Raw genomic sequence first — 14,045 nt, 5'->3', positions numbered from 1 at the left:
TGTCCTCTTTTATGCAGTTATAATTACAATGAAGTGTATTAAAAGAAGTAAATCAGGTAACCTGCATATTGTTGCTGGTTCAGTGCCCAGTGTGGCACTTGGAACAAAGGATGGGCATTGTCAGCCACGAGGTTGCTCCTCCCGTGGTGGGGCGGGAGGGGGTGCAGGTTAATGGGAAAGTTCTCACGTGCCAGGGGAAGCAAAGAGGGCTAAGAGATGCCAGGAGCATGGAGCAGATCGCGGGCAGCAGACGAAAGCCCAAACCAGACACATTTATTAATACATGATCCAAGGAGGGGGGGGGAAAAAGGCGGCCGCATTCCATTTGATCTTGCGGGTAGATTCTTGCCCAGCTGCCCCTGCTCCCCAGCAAGGTCCGGCCCCAGCTTCATCATCAGAGGAACTTCTGATGGCCAAGGGGAGGGGCAGGGGCTGGGAGAGGCAGTGCCACGCGAGCGCCGAGCCAATTAAGGTTCGATAATAATAGTGCAGAGGCCTTTAATGAATACAAAATGAAAACAATCATAAATGATTCATCGCTTTTCTTCTCAGGACTGCTCGGCTTTCAGAGCACACGCCAAGAAAAATCCTCCTGAGGGTCAAACAAATCCCCTTTGGCCTTCACGTTGCTCGTCCTTGTCCTCCTTCCTCTCCTCTCCCCTCCATTCTCCCTCTCGCCTCTTTTCTTTTCCCACAGAGCAGAGCACAGATAGGGGCTTTTCTTATCCCATCAAGTCACATGGGATGTTTTCAGGGATGTCCAAAAGCCCTTCTGTGCCACGCTCTCTGCCCCATCAGAGCCACCTGGCTGCATCCTGCCCAGGGGCGCTTACCCATGTGGGCAGACGTGGGGTGGGGCCGGATGCTTCTTCCTAAGCATCGTGCCAAGAGCAGGTGCCTCTGTATAAGTGGCCAGGTTACAGCACCCCATGGTGTTTACTGTAATTCCCATGGGAGATGCTGAGATCTTGGCCCCCTGGCCCTTCCCACACACCTCTGCCCAAGGGGTCTTGCTAGCTCTTCTGTAAAACCTCCACCTCCTGGGAGGCCCCCCACTGGCTGAGCCAGCCCTGAGCCAGGGTTTTTCATGGGCCCCGAGGAGCCCCTGTATGAGGGCACACTCTATGCACCACTGAGGGACCTTCCCACACTCCTGGAGGAGGCCTCGTGGCTCCCGGGATAAAGGAAGACCATGTCTTATGCACATTGTCCCGAGTGTTTCACGGTGCTGAGACAGAGCAGGTAACTCTTAGCAGGTGGTTTTAGAATGCCGAGGCGAATGAATCCTCATCTGCATTTATCAGGAGGCAGGGCTGCTCCCCAACGACAACCTAAATGTCACCTTTCTTCCTGCCCAGGAGAGGAAACTATACCCCCCTCTGCCCAGACCCCAACTGCACAGCCAAACTTCCCTCGCTGTTTACACCCACCACCTCCATCTCATTCCCCAAGCTCCCCCTCACTCCAGGGGGCTTGTGTCCCCACACGCGGGAACCGGATCGTGCTAAGGTCTCCGGTGGCCTCCATAACCCGACCCCACCGTCCACTTTTCTCTTCCGGGGGCCCCCAAGAGCATGTGCCCGTGAACCACTCCCCTCCCTGGCTTCCATAGCCCATGACCGTCCCAGACCCACGTTTTATGTCCTGTCCCAAGGCTCCAAGCATGTCGCCATTTCCACACTAAATCCAGGAACAAATGCCCCAAGCTGGATTCTGCACTGTCAGCGTGGCACTCCTCCCCATCTACATCTGGGAACTACTCCTCTGGAATCCCCCTCCCTGCAGGGGTGACAGCTGGTCGGGAGGGGAACACGGGTGAGATTTAGAAGGCAGAAGTGAAGCAGAGGCCGCTACGCTCTGAAGGTCAGACACAAGGATGATACCCGCAGAGGTGCCCAGAAGGTGCCAGCTGGCCCTAGCATCCGTATTTGCATCCGCCCTCTTTTCTATCTGCCCTGCTGACAGCACAGGTCTATGCCCGCCTCTCCCGATTCGGCTGTCCACCTGCTGACATGGTCAGCACCCCTTTCGTCTCACAGACAGTCATATGAACACAGGTTCTTGGGATTTTCCCACAAGCCCCCCCTCTTACCCACATCAGCTGGTGCTTCTGGGGATGGCAAAGATCGGTCTTGTGATTCTTCGAGACTTTAATTCCTCAACTCCCCCACGTTCACGTAAGCTCTATTTCCTACACTCAATTCTTTTATTTCCAAAATACCTGTGGGTGCTGCTTTCCGGACCAAACCCAGACAGATGTACATCCCCCCCGCCCCAACCTCCATTCCCTCTACATCTCTTGCCCGAGAAATGGTGTCTCTGGACAGCAGGTGGGAATTCTGGACCCTGCTCCTTACTGCCACGTCTGATGCATCTTCCTCACAACTATGAGGCTAATGAGGCCAGACATCATTGTAGTTTTGCTCCCTAATTTATCCTCAGCTCTAGAGAACAGGGCTTGGCTCATGACAGGGATTCATCAGCTGTTTATTGAATAAATGGATAGATCTCAAGGCCTATTCATTTCACCGTATCCTAAGTCCTTCTCAGACCCTCAAATCCTTCTGTCTCTGATCCCTGTCATAGCCTGAGAGACAAGACAGATTCAGGTGTAGGGGGCTAAGAACCACATATACCCAAAGAATGCACACGTATAAATGAGGAACAGGCCCCTCCAGGATGGCTGTGGTGTTGCTTAGTCAATCACCCTAGGAACTGAGCTCTGACTCACATAGCCTCTTAGGACTATGACGTGAGTCCTGCAGCCGAGTGATCGGGGCCAGAACCTGGTGAATAAACCCTGTGACCGGAGAGCTTTGTTTAAGAAATAATCTGTAATTGGGACCTATTACAGTAGGTCTAATCTAAGACTCAGTCTTAGATTTTTGCCCAATACCTAGATTAGGGCCCAACTGCATCATATTTACCATGATAGGAAAACTGCCTGGCTCCTCTCTGCTCTGAGAAAATCCCTTCTGAAATGGACCCACTCTGGATTAGGTCTGTGTTCCTGCTCTAATGGAAGGGGATAAAAATGAGACATCTTTATTTCAGACTATCTGACACAGGGATTGCACAGCTCTGTCTGGTCCGGGGAGGGGATGAGTGTGTCCCCTAAAGCCAATGTCCTGGGAATGGAGTGAGTGGGCAGCAGAGTTGAGCCAAGACAAGGGACAGAGGTGATGGCACACAAAGCCAGGGGAAGGGATGGGACGAGAACAGGCCAAGAGCAGCTGCAGTCCGACTGGACAGAAATGAAGCATTTGTAGGGTCATTAACACCACAAGAGCAGAAGTAAGAAATGCAACCAGGGCAGATGTCATCTGGCAAGTGGCCAGGAGAGAAGCTGGAGATGGCTGGGCCCCTCCCAGAGGCTGTAGGCAAATCTGTATTTATTTATTCAGACTTAACTTAGTTGAGAAGAGCCGTGGAAGAGGCTGGGGAGGAGGTAAGCCAGAGGGTCGGAGCAGGGACATGGATGGGACTCCTTTCTGGGCAGAGGACTCAGTCCAACACAATGACAGCATCTGGAAATGCTGGGTGGTCCCACGGTCTTGGCGGGGGGGGGGGGGGTGGACAGGCACCTGGGACATTCCTGCAACCCTTCCAAGAGGGAAATCTAAGGGAACATGCTGGGCCTGTGGTCACACGGCAAGAGAGAGTGTAACATCCTTCATTTGGGCTTAGGGGACACAAGAGATGGACCTGCGTGTCGTGCTAAAGGGGCTGTGGGGACTCTGGCCACAGAGGCAGCTATGTGAGAAGAAACGTCCACCCAGATGTCCACGTGTGGTGGGAGGAACCACAGATGAGGACACAAGGTTTCACCTTCCCCAGGGTGCATAACTGTAAGAGACGACTTTCCTCCTGGGGGCTTTCAGACTGCCATCCCAAACAGAAAGGAAGCGGGGGGAACAGCACTTCTTCCACTGATATTAACCGGGCATCCACGCGGGAACCCCTAAACTTGCAAAAGTTCTGAGGAGCAGGAAGCTTGAAAATACAGAGATAACCTGGATGTGACAGAACGATTCACTTTACTAAGGAGATGACAGAGACTAGGATCCTAATTCTCACCCTGTCTGTATATAACAGTTCCATCTGGCCAGTCCAAAAAGCAGATGGATCTCAGAAGCCACCTGTAGACAGTCATGGCCTGAATCAAGTGTTGTCCCTGGCAGTCCCCAATATATTTCACTGTTGACAAAGTGCACTAGGCTCTGGGAGATTGGTGCATCATTCCTGACCTGGAAAACGTCCAATTTTCCACTTCTGTTTCAAAGGAACATCTTCCCGGCTCACCAACCTAGGGGAAGGAGTTACATTCTCTGTCTGGCGCCACATATTGGGGCGGGAGGTGGGAGCAGGACCTGGCTTTCTTGGAAATAAGTGCATCCTGACATAGCATGTTGATAACCAGACGGCCACTGTGCTCGCACAGGAGGCCAGGCAAAGCTTTGGAACCAGCGGTGACCCAGAGGACAGAAGGGGACTCACTTGTAAATTCTGTAAGAACTTATCCTACAGACAGATGGGCCCGCGCACAACATGACGTAAGCACAATGTGAGCCACAACACTGTTTGCAAGACCCAAAGTTATGCAGCGATCTGAACACCCATCACAGGGGCTGGTTAAACAGGTTCCTACGGATCCAGGCAAGGAAAGACCACGTAGCCGTAAGAAAACAAACAAACAAAAAGATACAAGAGAGTTCTTCCCGTATGGATATGGAAAGAACACCAATATAAATTATTAACCATAAAAAACCCACAAACAACGAGGTATGGAATAAGAAAGACCTTGGATATGCGTTAAAATCCAGAAGGAGACACAAGAAACTAATCATAGTAATTACCTACTTGGCAGAGCAGTGGGTTGGAAAATAGGTGAACAGGAGACAGAGTGCAAAGGAGAGATACCACTCCCTCTTTTTTATATTTTTTGACTTCTGAACAATACAAATACATCATCTATCAAAAAAAATGAAGAACTCCAGAGCATTAGAAAATAAAGAAGAAATCAATGAAGAGTAGTCACTGAAAATCGTACTCCTATTCCACATTCAGTCATTAATTTAGACTGAGAAATGTTTCCATTCACATATAATGATGGGGATAAATAATTGCAATAAAGCTGGAGACCATGAAAATAGAAAAATTACTCTTTAGAATCTCGGATTAATTTTCTATTGACGAAGGAAATCAGAAGCATGCTATTTTTGATGGCTCCTATTATAAGGAAAAAAAAAAAAGACTTATCTGCAGCGTTTCGAAAATACCAGCAAATGAAGTTGTTTGTGTTTGCTTCTTGGATCAATTAATTGCACAAATAAAACTGATTTCTAGGTTGAAAGATGACTTTTGCGAGGGGACAGGTATGGGGGTGATGAAGTGATTTGTACTGAGAGCCTGCTGCGAAACGTGGAAAGGTAGAGAGTTACTCCCCCAAATTCTGGAATATTCTTTCCGGTTTTCTTTCTGAAATGTATTCAGTTACGAGGCAGAAATGGCCATTTCTATTAAAACTCGGGCTCCAGTCCTGTGCTTTAAAGGAGAGTTTGTCACAGAGAATGCTAGGATGCACAGTGCTCTGTCCCGCTTCTGTCTGTGAGACCTCTGATCCCTTGTCATCACATCCTGATAAGGGGATGGCAGAGGGCTGCCATACCACCACGAAACACTGGGACCTTTTCCTTCCAGTGACAACGTGCTCCTGTGCGTCCTAGACACTTAACAGTTCCTTTCATGATTCGACGAAGTTCCTCAGACACCCTCCTGTCGTTTATTACTGTCCTTTGGTAGCTTGGACTCTCTTCACCTCATTGGCCCAACCCAAGCTGGCATTTTTAGGTAACGACCTCAATGCTCATCACAAAGTGCAGGACAACCCACGTGCCTAGAGGCAAAGGGGATATTGAAAAACTGCAAGAAGAAATAGACTCTCTTGTTCCCTTTCAGGGTCACTGGCTGAAGGATAATGGCCAGGGAGAAAAATTCTCAGATGAAAGCAAGACCTCCGTCCACCTTTCGCTCCCATCACTGGTAACGTAGGAGCCAGAGCACATCCGGGCAGAGCCTTAATTATCTCCTGCAGAAAGGGGAGGAAAGGGCTGGTCTCCGGGGAGCAGCAAGGCCCACGCTTTGCTCCAGCCACCTCGGGAAGGAAGCGTGGGCAGGACACAGAAGGGGAAGGATGTGGCTGCTGCTAGGAGTGAGCATCACGTCCCTGTGTCTCTCCCTCTTGCTCTCTCTCCTGCACACGGGATCTGTCCCCGTATCGCAGAGCCTAGGCCTTCCCACCAGCCCCGCACTCACACACAGTCCATGCTGGAATATCCTTCCAGGCCTCTCCACCGCCTGATACCCACTCCTCCTACACGAGAAGCCTCCCCTGCCACTATTCCTCCTCTGGGGGGAAAACATCTGCACCCCTCCCTCGCAGCTCCACCCGCCCTGAAGCAATCCCTGCGTGAGCGGGTTTACACTCTGGGTTTCCTGATCTCTCCATGTGTCTGTGTCTTCCTCTTATGGGCACGTAACCACCCGTCCTTTACTGTCAGGTTATTATCTTTTCATAAAAAAAAAAAAAAAAAGTTTTGTTTCCTTATTGAAAAAAGGATACGTGCTCATTTTGGATCATTTAGTAGTTTGCAGAAAATGTGAAGGAAACATGAAAATTAATGCTTCAGTCTCTAGCCAGAGGTAATGTGCTGTGAGCAGCTGGGTGTACATCTTCTGTATAGATCTTTCCACGTAAAGATATACAAGTGTTTGGATTTTTTTCCTTTTCTTTACTAAAAGGGATCATAATCTGGTATATTGTTTTATAATATGCTCGTTTCGCTTAATAGGTTAGCTATTGCTCATGGGTGTTCCTTTGTACATAATTCTATCTGTACGTTGTATCTCATCTCACAGTAAATATGAGCTCCTACCTTTCTGGCTCTATATTTCTTTTCTTTTTTTTTAGTTTATTTAAAATTTATTTTTTTAATGTTTAATTATATTAGAGAGACAGAGTGTGAACAGGGGGAGGGGCAGAGAGGGAGACACGGAATCCGAAGTGGGCTCCAGGCTCCGAGCTGTCAGCACAGAACTCGATGTGGGGCTTGAACCCACGAACCATGAGATCATGACCTGAGCCGAGTCGGATGCTTAACCAACTGAGCCACCCAAGTGCCCCTAAAATTTTTTTAAATATTTTTGAGAGAGGGAGAGAGACAGACAAACAGACATGGAGAGGGAGGGAGGGAGGGAGAGGATGAACAGGGGTGGGGCAGAGAGAGAGGGAGACACAGAATCCGAAGCAGGTTCCAGACTCTGTCAGCACAGAGGCTGATGTAGAACTTGAACCCATGAACCACAGATCATGACCTGAGCCAAGGTTGGATGCTTAACCGACTGAGCCACCCAGGTGCCCCTAAAATTTTTTTAAATATTTTTGAGAGAGGGAGAGAGATAGACAGACAGACAGACATGGAGAGGGAGGGAGGGAGGGAGGGATGGGGGGAGGGAGGGAGAGGATGAACAGGGGTGGGGCTGAGAGAGAGGGAGACACAGAATCTGAAGCAGGTTCCAGACTGTCAGCACAGAGGCTGACGTAGAACTTGAACCCATGAACCACAGATCATGACCTGAGCCAAAGTTGGATGCTTAACCGACTGAGCCACCCAGGTGCCCCTATCTATTTAGGTAGTTTCTATACCCAACGTGGGGGCTTGAACTCCCAACCCCGAGATCAAAAGTTACACGCCTTTCCACTGAGCCTGCCAGGCGCCCCCCCAGTTCTCTATTTCTAGTGCCTTGTCCAGGCCCTGAGATATAGTAGGGGTTCAGGTGGCAATGCCCTAGCTGGGCTTTATTTCAGAACAGTCACATCTTCTGACAAGCCATCGCCTGAACGAGTACACACTTTTAAATCAGTTCTGACAAACGGGGCCAGGCTCTGTGAGAGGGCTTGCAAACTCCACACCTTTGAGGGCAAGACAGGAAACAGGTAAGAAAACTGGCACAGGTGTAGGGGGTAGCCAGTGGTGGGGACTACGGCTAAGAGGAGATCAAATGCCTTGTTTGTGGGTTTGACCATTTCTCAGCTCCAGCCCGTCGCTGCCCTGCGAGGGTGCCAGGGCCGAGTCAGCTCTCATCCAACTTTTACAGAGAGGCCAGGAACCCAGATCTGTGTAGGAAATGCACAGGCCATTTGAACCTTGCTTCAGGACACAGTAAGCACATCCATAGGGCAGAGAGGGTGTATAAGCAATCGGTTCGTTTCTTCTGTACTTCGCAGACACAGCACCCCCAGTCTCCAGTTCAGTTTCCTGAGTGCTTGACAAAGGTGAGAAGGGAAAGGACGTCGAAGGCTAGATGTTCAGCGTCAGCTCGGACACTGTTTCTCGAAAGATAAAAACTTAGGAACCCATCCCTTCTCCTGGAGTAGTGGTTCTCAACTGTGGGGGATCCTGCCCCCAACCACAACCTGTAGAAGTATCTGGAGACATTGGCGGTTTCACAAATGGGCGGGCATTGCCAGTGGCATCTGGTGGGTAGAGCTCAGAGATGCTGCTGAAGACAGACACAGCCCCAAATGTCAGCAATGCCAAGCTGGAGATGCTCTGTAGGGGGCACAGTGGTTCTCAACCTCTGTTACATTCCAGAAACATTTGGTGTGGGGCAGGGGGAGGGTGCTTTCAAAAGATACAGATACCTGGGTCCTATCCCACAGTAAGGAAATCAGACTTTCTAAGGATGAGGCTCAGGCCTCATATTTTAAAAGCTCTCAAGTAATCCTAATAGGGAGGCAGGGATGAGATCCATGACGGTCAACAACAAACTGCCTGCGTGCGTCCATAATGGGTCCCCCGCCCTTCCCCTCCCCTCCACCCCTCCACAGAACTGGCTCCAGGCTCTTCTCAAATAGGCGCTTGACACATATCCATTGCCTGAATGGGGGGGGGGTTGTCTGAATGGGGGGGCATAGATTAGTCGTCTCTCATTAGTCGCCTACAAACTGCTGTGCTGGACCTGTAATGACTTCCAACGTTCTATTGGTGGCTGATACAAGCCTTTTTGTTTGTTTGTTTTAGTCGATTATTCAGCACATCAAAAGGATACAACTTCCAGCAGTCAGTCAGCAGCATACCAACACACTTTGTTGGAATAATTACTTCTGAGAGTGAAAGGTACAGGAACAATCTGGGCAATATATTCATGCCAAAGGAACCTTACAAAATTAACTCGCAATCTTTTTTGTCACCCCTCCCAGTCGTATGCAAGGAGACGAATTAGAAATTGTGCATTCAATGCGATCCTGGAAACTTTCATTGCTGTCACTCAAGGAGATAGGCAATAAGAAAATAAAATACAAAACCCAAGCCAGGGCGGCAAGGAAAGTCTAACATCAGCAAACCACTAATGCCAACCAGATTTCCCTATAATCAGAATTATGTGACTGGTGACGTATTCACATTTAATAGAGTTATGGGAAATTTTCACAGGTTCTGATGGAAGTTATAAGTGGGTGAGACATGAACAAGGACTGGAGCTTTAGTGTTAAAATCTGCATTGGCCAACCTACTGGCCTGCCAAATGCTATTCAAGGAAGTAGTATTCTCACCCACGGCTTCCTGGGGACAGCACGGGGCCTCCAGCCAGGTGTTCAGGAAGCCTGGGGCCTTTATCCAGAGCCATGGCTGGCACTGGAAATGCAAGGGTCCACAAGAAAACCCCAACCCCATCGCTGGACGCTGGAGCCCAGTGTAGGAGATGCGGAGTCAACAAGCTGTTCTTGGGGACTGGGGAGGGAGGGTCTGACCTTGCAGGACAGAGCAGGTGCCGGAGGACTCTGCAGGATGAGGTTCTAATGCAGCACTGGAAGAAGTAATAAGCGGGGAGGAGGCTTCTCAGCTGCAGAAAAAGAACTACTGTGCATCTGAAGGGCTTAAGGGAAGACTCTCCTTGAGAAAAGGAGCAGCATGTGCAAAGGCCCGGAGGTATAAAAGGAGCAGCGTGTGCAAAGGCCCGGAGGTATAAAAGGAGCAGCTCATGACAAGACCTGGAGGTAAGGGAGAGCTGGGTGTGTCAGAGGAACCCCATGAAGTTCGACATAGTAAGTCGTTCTTCAACAGGTGGGAGAAGTGGGGAGGTTGAGGCTGCAGAGGCAGCAGGGCCAGCCTGTGAGGGCAATGTCCTGACTATGGAGCACATGAATGAAGTCCTTTCAAGGAAGAAGAAGGTAAGCATCCTCAAGAGGTCAGTCGCAGAGTCAGAGGAAGACACCGGGTTTGGGGTCAGACCAATCCACATTCCAATGCCACCACCACCATGCTCTGCGCGAGCCGGGGCAAGTGACTAGTTTGTCATCAGGAGTGAAAATAACACCTCCCTCCCCAGGTTGCCGGGAGGATCGACGGGAAAACGCACACAGGGCCGGGGGTGCAGGGGTAAGAATGGCTGCGCTCACACCTGGAAAGCTAGAGGACTCCAGCAGACGGTGAAGGAATAATAAGGAAAAAGGGAAATTGGGAAGACGGATGAGGAAGGCTTCAGCTTGTGGAAGAGCTTTTTTGAGAGCTTGGAGGCAAGAATTGGGAACGAAGGAGGGAGCGAATGTACCAGGAATATAATCCACCATTTGGCATTTCCCCAAAATACTGCAGCAGAGATTTAGAAGATTGAAATTGCTTTCTGCTCATTTTTGGATGGTGGCCTGAGATTTCTTTGGCTCCAGGCCAAGCCGTCACGGACCATGAGTGACATGTGGAAGGCCTGTTGCCCGGCCCACACAGGCTCTTGAAAAAGTTTGCTGCTGTTGCGGCCTCTACAGTTAGGGTTGTTTTCAAGGCTAGGTTGTCACAAGGACCCCTTTCCGGGATAGGCGTGGCCTCATCGACCTGTTGACAGCCAGGACATCCTGAGATCTGCCTCCATGGAGGAGAAATGTGACTCCCACCCGGTCCTGGGGCCCGGGGCTACCTCAATCTCTGACCTGTAATCGCGGGAGGAGAACCTCTCTGATTTGCCTGCACCCCAGCAGATGATAGGCCTTAGGAGGCCTCCAGCAATGTGAGGAAAAGGCAGGTGTCTGGAGAAGGAACAGTATATCCAGAAGGAATCAGAGAAGCTCACTAGCCAAGAACTGCATTCCACACATTCCTGTTTCAGCAGCTACAAAGACTCACTGGCCAGCGAGGCTCTTATTCAGTAAGACTCGTACATGCAAGATCAAGGGATATGCAATTTTTAAGACAATTTTTTTTTTTTTTGGCTGTCAGAGAATGCTCTGGAATAGAGACCTGTTTGGTCTCAGGATACCAGCCTATACTGAGTCAATTTAATTCCTAAAGCAGGACAAGAAGCAAAACTGATTTATATAACTTTTTGGCTATTAAGATGTTAATAAAATTGTTGTCATGAAAAAGAATAGCTTGTACTTTTATTTTAACCATTCACAAGGCCCCATCCCATTTTAAAATTCGTTTCCAGTCACATAAAGAAATTGCTTTATCATCTAATTAAAAAAAAAATCAGTTTCTCTCCACCACCACCACCACCACCATCCCCCCACCATCGGGATTTATTTTCTCAATAGAAAAATGTTAATAACTGGCCAGGAATCTAAATGTTAAAAGCAAAGAAAAATGAAATCTTTGGAGATGAAAATAAGTGATCGATTTCTCTTCCTTCAGAGAAATTGCTGCCTCTAAAAGATACAGAATGTGAGCAGGACAAGAAACAAATAATTCCAACTCTAAATTCCTCTAGAGCAGCCACCTAGCCTTTTTCTTATCTTTCTCTTCATCTATGCATTCCTGAACATTTACAGAGCACTCCTGGATGACAGCCCTCACTCGGGAAACTCACAGATCAGAGCAGACGACAAATACGCTTAGCAGATCACTGCAGTGAAATGAGAGAGAAGCCTTCAGGAGAGACAGATCAGAGAACCACAGAGGCAAGAACATCAAAGCTAAAGAAGAGAAGGGATGTTTTCACAGAGAAGGGGGAATTCGAGTAGGGTACCGACAGTTGAGTAGGAGTTGTCCGAATGGGGAGAGAAGTGTGAAAAGGCACACAGGTTGTGTGGGGGAAGCTGAATACCACAAACTAAAAGGAAACAGAGCTAGAGAGAATGGCTGAGAACAGACTTGCGCTGAAGGCACATACAAAGCCAGTTCAGTGCCTAGATCTTATCTCATAGGTGACAAGGTAGCATTAGACAGGGTCCTCTGCAGTGTTGCAGACATCATTTCGGCTGCAGTGTAGAAGATGGGCCAGAAGGGGGCCACCCTGAGCTGTGGGGACAGTTGGGCAACTGCCACACTGGTCCAAGGGAGAGACCAGGAGGGCTGGCACCAGGGCAGTGGTGATGTGGATGTAGAAGACAGGCAGGTGTATAAGCATGACTTGGTGACCAGTCAGTCCCTTAGCAACAGGTTTTCAAGCAGAGAACATGGAAAATGGCAGGCTGATAGCCAATTGGAAAATTCATACTGACAAGGGGGGAAAACAAAAAACAGTTGAGTGGGGGGGGGGGGGTGATGGGTAAAAGTGGGAGGTATCTAGTTGAGAATATAAGGCAAAGGAAACGGAAAAGGAAGAGGTTGAATTACTGTCAGTCTCAGGTTTGGAAGAAGACTTCTCTGATAAATGGTATTCTAGCCTTCCTTTATATACTTCTGTTGATGGGGAGCTCATTACCGGTAGAGTCGGCTATTCCACTGACACCCTTTGTGAGCGTCTTGAACCATAATCTTTTTCTCTGGCTCCATATGTACAGCTTCCTTTGAAATTTTTTTTTAACTTTTGGTTGCTCCGTGACACTTTCTGGAAACCTACTTGATTTAGCAGGAAGGCCTGAAAGACCCGGCAGTCTACCCACTCTGCTGAGGATCCTCCACTGGACTGCGGTAGAGTCTGGGAAACAGTCACAGGGCAGGAACACAAAGTACAGAACCCATGTGGCGGCCCACTGCTGCCCTTGACCATGGGTTTTAAACTACTCTGTCTGCCCGCGTCCCCTGCCCCATCCCCTCCGGTCAGAAAATCACCAATACCGTGCTGTTGCAGCCAGCGAAGCAGGCAGACAGGTAGGTGATGCCATCTGCCCCACACACGGGAGTGAAGGAATCGGTTTGGCATTCACAATTTTTATTGCAGGGTGAGTAGGGGTCCAGGGCCACGCCAGGCGCTGAGCTGGAAAAGAACCGAAACATGGAATCCATCAAAGGGAGGTCAATTTCGATTGGATCGCTCCGCCCACTGCTGTGATGAGTCACCTGGCACCCCTGCCTTCTCCTCCTCGGCTCTCCCCCCTCCCCGTCCCACAAGGACCGGCCTGGCGCCTCTGCTGAGAGACGCCGCGCACGCGCAGAAGCAACGGTGCGAGGCTGCGCGCTTCCTCTGCCCGGAGGCGGAAGAAGCCTCTTCTTATCCTTTGCACCAACGTGCCCTCTGGGCTCAGCTCCGGGCCACCTCCTCCAGGGGTGCTGCTCATGATTGCTGCAGCTCAGCCCGTTCCTCCTTCCCTGACCCAGCAACTCCTCCTGGCAGAGCTGAACACAGACTTCTCCCTTTTTCCGGGCAGTCCTGGTCTCTGTTTTGTCCCTCCCCAGCAGGCAGTACGCCTCACGATGCTTAACAACAACTAGACTGGCTTCCATAACTATCGTCTGTGTGATTCAACTTCCTGAGAAAAAGAACACGAGTTATTTTAAATTTCCTTTTGTACCATTAAAGGCACAATTACCCAGAGCCTGCAAACTGCAAAGAGGAAAAGGGCGGAGTGGGCGTTGTGAGCTCCGAAAGAGAGGCAGGTTCTCCTTCCAGCCCCGTTATTTTCAGCTGAGCCTCCCAGGGTTCAAGAACGCTTCATAGTAATGACGATGACGGTGATATCTGACAATTTATGTGGCAGGCACTATTCACGGTACCGCACGGATATTTCACTTATTCTCTGTGTAACCCCATGGGGTTGATAAGAGAGAAACTGAGGCAGAGCCAGGCTGAGTCGCCTGCCCAAACATACCCACCTTGTACATGGGAAAGGG

General features: G+C 49.6%; 1 protein-coding gene across 1 annotated transcript in view; it reads right to left on the bottom strand.

Annotated features, from left to right (window-relative positions):
• Positions 1–14,045, bottom strand: part of SLCO3A1 (solute carrier organic anion transporter family member 3A1) — a 316,410-nt gene that overhangs the window by 33,866 nt on the left and 268,499 nt on the right. The window contains 1 exon segment of the mRNA XM_030317455.1: positions 13,053–13,191. Coding sequence (XP_030173315.1) covers positions 13,053–13,191 — 139 coding nt within the window.

Source organism: Lynx canadensis, chromosome B3 (assembly GCF_007474595.2).
Source record: "Lynx canadensis isolate LIC74 chromosome B3, mLynCan4.pri.v2, whole genome shotgun sequence".
NCBI classification, from domain to species: Eukaryota; Metazoa; Chordata; class Mammalia; order Carnivora; family Felidae; genus Lynx; species Lynx canadensis.
This window is presented reverse-complemented; position numbering and strand designations above follow the sequence as displayed.